This window comes from Malaclemys terrapin, chromosome 5 (genome assembly GCF_027887155.1).
Source record: "Malaclemys terrapin pileata isolate rMalTer1 chromosome 5, rMalTer1.hap1, whole genome shotgun sequence".
NCBI lineage: Eukaryota > Metazoa > Chordata > Testudines > Emydidae > Malaclemys > Malaclemys terrapin.
In genome coordinates, this window is record NC_071509.1 from 14,606,222 (window position 1) to 14,614,353 (window position 8,132).

An 8,132-nucleotide genomic window follows, 5' to 3' on the forward strand; every position below is an offset into this window, starting at 1 on the left:
CAGGGAACAAACAGTCTAATCTCCAGCAAAGTTCACTTTTGCTAAGGCAGAAGAGTAACTCAGTGGCTTACAGTTCTGGGCTGCATTGAGGAGAACGCCACACTTTTTTTTTTACCTTATCCAACAATCAAGTTTAATTACTTGTTCTTACTAAAATGTCCAATTATTGCATTTTTGTCACACAATGAAGCAATTACTATACAATAGTTACACTGCTCTATTTTTAAACTAAAAACTAGTAAACAAATTCTAATCTAGTCAATGTTATGCAACATCTTTAACAATAAAATTCCAGCCTTTTAAACCACTTATCCATCTCCACACTGAGCCAGATTATAATTTTAAATTAACGTATTTCAACAACTCCACTACTGCTGCTGAGAGTTTAAACGATTATCTTAATGCAGAAAAAAAGACTGTTAAAATGTGGGTATTTTTTTAATACCATGTCAGAACATCATTCAATTTTCAATTTCTATTTTTACAACACCAAAATGTGTTAGCTGCTTTACAGAAACTATGAAAAGATCAGTCTCTGCACAGAGGAGCTTAAATTTTGCATGTATTGCAAGAAGAGGGTGACAAAAAGAGTGGGGAAAAGATAGTTAACATTTGCAGCAATAAAGTTAAATGATCGGATTACCGTTTTTATTTTGTGCACATCTTGGGGATCCATTAAATAAAACAAATTTACAAAGTATTCCTCACTTTTGAGTGAGGAGAACATGGTAGCTTGATTAACTGGTTTTGGGATGTCATTTCATGCCTATGTTTACAAGTTGCACTCCATATAGGTTTTTACATGCCCAATCGCCACAGTATCTGACAACATGCGAGGTATAGTAACTTCTCACTTAACGTCCTCCCGCTTAACACTGTTTCGAATTTACGTTGCTGCTCCATTAGGGAACATGCTCATTTAAAGTTGCGCAATGCTCCCTTATAATGTCGTTTGGCTGACTTTACAAGGGAGTATTGCACAAGTTCCTCTTCTCTCCCCCCCCCCCCCCCCCCCCACTTAGGACTTTCTGGGATGTAGGGAGTTTCTCTCCGGCCGCGCAGCCAGCAGCTGACCCTGCTCCTCCTAAGTCCTCTGGCCCATGCTTGCAGGGCCGCATTCCGAAAGGGGCTTTAGAGCTGCAGGCCAGGGCCCCGGGGCCCCCTTAGCCCAGGGCCCTGCAGCCCCTAAAGCCCCTGCGTTCCGGGTGGCCCTACCTGCTGGGGAGTGGTGCCGCGCTGCCTCCTGCGCCAAACAGGAGCTGCCCCAGGTAAGTGCTCTGCACCTTCTGCACCCCACCCTGAGCACCCTCCCACAGTAACTCCCTCCCAGACCCTGCATCCCCAGCCCTGAGCCCCAGGAGGAGAATGGAGAAAAAAAAAAAAAAGAATGAAAAACAGGGTCGGGGGGGGGAGAGGGAGGAGGAGAGAAGAGAGAATGAAAATGAAACTGAGCACAGGACCCCACTAACTTTAAATCCACCACTGGTGGGAGGGGGAAGCACCACGTTTCTGCTCCTCCCCCTCCTTCCCAGAATGTCCTAAGCGCTGGGAGGAAGGGGGAGGAGCGGGGACACGGTGTGTTCTGGAGAGGAGGTGGAGTGGGGGTGGGAAGAGGCGGGCCTGGAGTGGAGCGGGGACGGGAAGAGGAAGGCCTGGAGCATCCCCCAGCAAAGTCAGCACCTGTTTTTTTTTTTTTTTTTGGGGGGGGGGGGGGGGGGGGCGTGGAAAGGTGCTGCTGCGCAAGGTGCTTCCTAGCATCCTTGCCTGCCTCATTGTCTGCAGCGGGCTGTGCCTGTGTGGGGTAAGCCAGGGGCACCTCCCCACCACAGTACAGTACCGTACAATATATAATGCCTTTTGTCTGCCCCAAAAATATTTCCTTGGAACCTAATTCCCCCCCACCCCACATTTACATTAAATCTTATGAGAAAATTGGATTAGTTTAACATTGTTTCACTTAGGGCAGGTCTACATGGGGCTTGAGGGGCAAGGCAGCTAGACACTAAGGCTGGGTCTACACTGGCAACTGCATGACAAAACTTTTGTCTTTCAGAGGTGTTGAAACACCCTCCCACCCCCGAAAGACAAAAGTTTTGCTGTGACAAGTACCAGTGTGAACAGCGTGTTGTCCGCAGGAGAGCCGACAAACAGCGGCTACACTGCACAACTTTTGCTACACTAGCACTTTCGTTGGTACAACATACATTGGTCAGGGGTATGGGGGAAAAAAGCCACACCCCTGACCGACAAAAGTGTTGTTGTGGGCAGCACTACGTGGGTGGGAGATGCTCTCCTGCGACATAGCTACTGCTGCTCATTGGGGGTGGTTTAATTATGCCAGCGGGAGAGCTCTCACGCCTGCGTAGAGCAGCTACACAGGAAACCTTACAATGGCACACCTGTATCGGCACAGTGGTGCCGCTGTAAGGTCTGTATAGTGTAGAGGTAGCCTAAAACTCATGGACTGAACAGAGACATCGTTATAAACTATAAATCCAATCTATAACCCACTAACAACCTCCCCTTTCTCTTCCCCCGCCCCTCATGACTGGAGGGGTGTTAACAGGCCACTTCACCTAAATGGTCCCTTGAGATATGTGTTACCTAGTTATGCTAAACATAAACATAAAATCTGTTCCATCTTGTATTCAGCTGTGACTCTCTTTCCCAGACCTGAAGAAGAGCAGTGCATAAGCTCATCTCTTACCAACAGAAATTGGCCCAATAAAAGATTACCTCACCCACCATGTCTCTACAGACTAAGCACTGCAATTCAAACCTCTCTGTTTCTCAACATGGTTTTTCAGTTCACCATCACTCTGGGACCTTTTGCTATAAGTTCCTTTTACCCCTCTCTCTCTTTTCTTTTGAGACTGGTGGTGGGGTTGTATGCTTTTTTGTACAAAAGCTCTTTGCGGTTACAACTGTCTCCCTTGCCATCCTGGTCACTTTTCACACTAAACACTTCTGGAGAGAGGAGAATGCATTAGAGTTAATCTCTTCTAACAGAGCTGTAACCAATTACAGGTCTCACAGTAAAGCTCTGCAAAATCCCCAGCGGCACCTGCTCCTTTCCCTTTCTATTATCAGAGAGGGCTGAGCAGAGAGCACTCTGCAGCAGTTTCTCCTCCCCACACCATATAAGGCTTTGATACCTCCTCTGACATGTCATATATGGGCAAAACTCAACCCCTAGCACACTAGATATGACTAGAATGCCACCCTTTGGAATTTAGGTTTGGTCTGTCGCGTAATCCCAAAGTTTAGACACTAAAGAGAAATAAATCAATTAGAACTATTTAGTAACTGCCTTGAAAGGAAAAAGGAACACTTCCTCAGATTATCAGAAGCAGTCAGAGTCTCCCACTAAGAAAGCAAGGGAAAACCATATAACTGAAAGAAGGTAACCGCAGCAGAGGCAGTATGCCATCAAGTCAAAAGTAGAATATAAAATATAAAATTTACACACAATAAAACTCCATTACTACTGTGTAGTCCTGTCACTAGCAGATGCTTCACGTGCTACAGTAGCTGTCCCCCAAAGAGAGCTATCTGGTCATACGGTGTTAACACCTTCTTTCAACCTAATAAACTATATTCGAAGACAGCTAAAAATACATTTAATACTTCCCAGTATTCTGCCATTTAAGTAATTGTCACAGTTGCCATAGGGATGTTATCTGATTGTGAGAACATCTGAACTCATGACCACCTAACAATCATGAATAGCAAGTCAAGTATCAGGGGGTAGCCGTGTTAGTCTGTATCTACAAAAACAACAAGGAGTCTGGTGGCACCTTAAAGACTAACAGAGTTATTTGGGCATAAGCTTTCGTGAGTAAAAACCTCACTTCTTCGGATGCATCTGAAGAAGTGAGGTTTTTACTCACGAAAGCTTATGCCCAAATAACTCTGTTAGTCTTTAAGGTGCCACCAGACTCCTTGTTGTTTATGAATAGCAAGTGTCCACACTACTTTATCATACCAGCGACCATGATCAATAAGAAAATATTAAGGTATTGCAACAATAGCCACTATCAACATTAAAAGCATCACCCCACTTCTCAATCTTATAAATTTACTGTAGTCCTAGGAAGGCATATTCACCACTGAAACAAGATTTATAACTGCAGTAGTGAAGTGTACTGAAATGTGTCTTAACAGGTAGGATATAATACAAACTTTGTCCAGGTGGTAGGAGGAGACAGATAACCCAGAAATATTTAGAGGGGTATTTTGTGCATGTATTTAACATTCCAGAAGATTGAAAATATAGCCATCAGCATATAGGTTGTTTTCAAACAGATGAGTAGTTTGACAGATTTAGTCCAGAACAATTTCTAAGAAACAGATGGAAACCTATGCGTGTTCTAAGAGGCAAAAAAGTCACCATATGCACTCATCTCCCCAGAACTGGTACAGAAATAGAACTCACCTTCAAGTCCTGTTTGGAAACATCGGGGTGCGAAACGGCCCTGATTCTGCCAGCTTTCCAGGGCCATTCGGAGACGTGATCCGTCTCCCACGGGCCGTTGTTCTCCTCCTCGGACAGGCTCAGGAACCGCTTCCCTACGAGCAAGGGCCAGCTCTCCTCCAGCCGGAGCACCATCCTAGCGCATCGGGAAGCCCTGCGCTCCGCAGAAGAGCCCCAGGAAACACGAACAAAGCAGTAAGTTCACTAGACCAGCGCTCCGGCCAGTGGCACGCCGACCCCAACCAGCCCAGACTAGGCTGAACGGAGCTTCCTGCTCTTGTGAGAGGAGGGGGACGGGGAGGATTTCTTTTTAGTCGCTGTTTAACCGTAGACACCCGGGGGGGGGGCGGATTTTTGACACGACCGTGTTATATCCGTGCGGGGGGGAACGGACTGGCACCCGCTACTGTGCAGCGCTGAAGGAACCTGTCCCCCTCCCAGCCGCCAACCTCCGAGCCCCCCTTTGTTCCCGGCGTGCCCTCCTCAGCAGGAACGGACGAGCCAAGTCCCTGGGCGTCAATGGAGCCAGCTGAGGGAGCAGCTCCTTGGAGAGCCCGCCGAGCCCCACTCAGCACCCAGCCCTCACCTGCTCCCCACACACACACACACACACACACACACACACAGCCCCCGGGCAGCACGTCCCGCTAAAGCCCCGAAACAGCCCGAAGAGTCGCCCCTCAGCCCGAGCACAAACAACACCCAGCGCTCCTTCCCTTGCCCTCCCGGGCATTACATACACCCCCTCACTCACACACCCCCTCAACGCGCCCTCCCCCGAGCTGTTCCCGCTCATTGGCCCAGCCCGGGACGAGGGGGGGGGCACGCAGCAAGCCTCCGTCTCGGATTGGCCGAGGGGCGGAGTTAGCGCTCGCTGTTCATCGGGTCGGTTTTTCAGAGGATGCACTTTCAAAGCTGGTGATTCTTCCGCCGGTCCCAGATAAAGGAGTCCCGGGCCCCACTCCAGTCTCTGAGGCCCCAGAGTCAGATGTCAATATGGAAAACATTCAGCGTGTAATTAGTGGCATCCGTGTGATTTTTCCAGGTAGGTTGGCTATGACTAGAGGGATCCCTACGCGACTGGCGGAGGGATCTCAAATGGAGGCAGAAAGTGTGAGAGGGCCGCTTATACGTGCGGTTAGCGGCGTACTCAGATATAGCACAGGGGGAGGGGGCATTTGCGGAGCTATTCTGCGCAAGCGCACATTGCTAAGTGCACCTGCGGGGGTGCTGCGCATGACTCTTTGCGCATGCGCACACAGGGAAGGGCTTGACGCCTACTGACGGCATGCTCTACCCATGCGCATCAGCAGGGAGGCTGATGCTTGGGGAAGCATGGAAACGAGGCTGAGGTGGCTCATAGGCGGCCATCTTGTGTAGCAGCCTTGAAGGCTGTGGAGAGGCTTTTTGGCTTCAGGTCTTGCCCAATGTCCCCTTAATGTTAAGCCATAGGGGTGAGGCAGCCAGGGCGCTCATGGGGGAAGTGTGTTGGGGTACATTAGAAACGCCATAGGTGGAAAAAGGATAGATGGGCACACCATGTGCTTTGGGTGATGGCAACAACGTGGTCTCGAAGGCCAAGCTAATCATCAGAGGTAAGCTCCCCAGAGACCAGGACATGCTAACTCAAAGCGGCGCCAGGCCTGCTACAACAACAGATGCAAAACCTGTCGACAAAGCTCCATTGCTACACTGATCAGCACCCCACACAACACACTTTTCAAGATCCATGGATCTTACACATGCCTATTACAACGTGGTCTACCTCATGCAGTGCACTAAATCACCCAATAACAACTATGTGGGTGAACTGAGAATCACTACACTCTGGAATTAACTCATACAGGAAAATAATGCAAGATAAAAAGACCACATCACCTTGGGTGAAGACTTTTCACAACTATCTGTATTTGACCTCTCAATCCTCAACCTGAAAAGAAACCTGCACAACACCTTCAAAAGACAAGCTTAAATTCACAACTTTCCTATGAATGGACTGAAGAGACACTAGATTTATGAATTTTACAACAATGTATATAACCCACTAAACTCACCGCTCTGGCTTTTTTTCTCTTTTCCTCCTTATGACTGGAGTGGTGTTAACTGCCCACTTGAATGGTTCCTTGAAATACATGTTAGGTATCTATGCTAAACAATTTGTTCCACCTTGTATTTAGCTGTGGCACTGTGAGTACATTTCCCAGACCAGAAGAAGAGCTGTGTGTAAACTTGGAAGCTTGTCTCTCAACAACAGAAGCTGGCCCAATAAAAGATACTACCTCACCCACCTTGTCTCTCTAATAAAGAAAAATGCCTACTCTGAGCTACTGAACTGGCTTAGTCTTACTGGTTGCCAAGAGACATTGACTGTGATCCAACATTCCATGAATACACCCATCTGGCTATCATCCAATGTCCAGCTTCACAATGTGGGAAGAAGAAGAATAGAGAGAGAACTGCCCAAAACAGAGAACTTATTAGGTCATCCAATCTGCTGCCTTCTGCTGGCTATAGAAGAAGCAGACAACCCACAATCCATACCTTTCTCTGGGTTCTTCCCAACACAAGGGCGTCCCTGATGTCCACTCGCCTTCTGCCCCTTGCAGTCCACCTCAGCCATGGATTCCATCACAATCTGCAGTTGTCTATTGAAGATTGGCTGCTGTTGCTCTTGTCTCAGAGATGTGATCTCTGCTTTAGCTAACTCCTTGTGCTTTTTCCAATAGTTTTCTTCAGGGCTTCACTTCTGATAATTCTCCAACAACTACCCCTTATCAAACAACAACAAATTGAAATTATTTAAAAAAAACATAGGAATTTTTCCTAATGTCCAACTTAAACCTCCCTTGCTGCAATTTAAGCCCATTGTTTCTTGTCCTATCCTCAGCAGTTAAGAAGAACAATTTTTCTCCCTCCTCCTTGTAATAACTTTTTATGTACTTGAAAACTGTTATCATGTCCCCTCTCAGTCTTTTCTTCTCCAGACTAAACAAACCCAATTTTTTCAATCTTCCTCATAGGTCATGTTTTCTAGACCTTTAATCATTTTTGTGGCTCTTCTCTGAACTTCCTCCAATTCGCTTACATCTTTCCTGAAATGTGGCCCAGAACTAGACACTCCATTTGAGGCCTAGTTAGCATGGAGTAGAGTGGAAGAAGGACTTCTCCTGTCTTGCTTACAACACTCCTGCTAATATATCTGTCAAGGCTAATTCCACACTCTGGCACTTCACGTGCAGAAGGTGGGGGCCCGCAAGGATTCTAAAAATTAATACTGGCCACTCCAGGCTTGTATTAAATTCCCAAGGTTACAGCTTTTTTTGGACCTTGAATTGGTAGACGCGGCCATTACCCAAGTGCAGAACCCCTTTGAGAGCCCAGGAAGGCGCACTTGGGAATTTCTTCCTGTGGGATACCCTCAAGCCCTTTCACACACCCCCCCCCCCCGGGGAAGAACTGAGAAGGGGGGGGGGAAGCAAATCAGCTGTTGTCACCATCTAACTAAACAACATGTGCACAAACCTCTTAGGACACAAAAATCCAAATCTGTTCTTAAAAAAGGTAAATTTTATTAATAAGAAAATACATCTGGGAACTCAGGCTATTGCTAGATTTTATAAGAGCAACTACAAGAATTAAGCACCAAGAATAGCTTTCT

General features: G+C 47.1%; 1 protein-coding gene across 1 annotated transcript in view; it reads right to left on the reverse strand.

Moving 5' to 3' along the window:
* Window positions 1-5,078, reverse strand: part of KDM3A (lysine demethylase 3A) — a 45,032-nt gene extending 39,954 nt beyond the window's left edge. Inside the window, exon 1 of the mRNA XM_054030913.1 lies at window positions 4,436-5,078. Within this exon, the coding sequence (XP_053886888.1) occupies window positions 4,436-4,609 (174 nt within the window). The 5' untranslated portion in view covers window positions 4,610-5,078. The remainder of the gene's footprint in view (window positions 1-4,435) is intronic.
* Window positions 5,079-8,132: the final 3,054 nt, after the last annotated feature.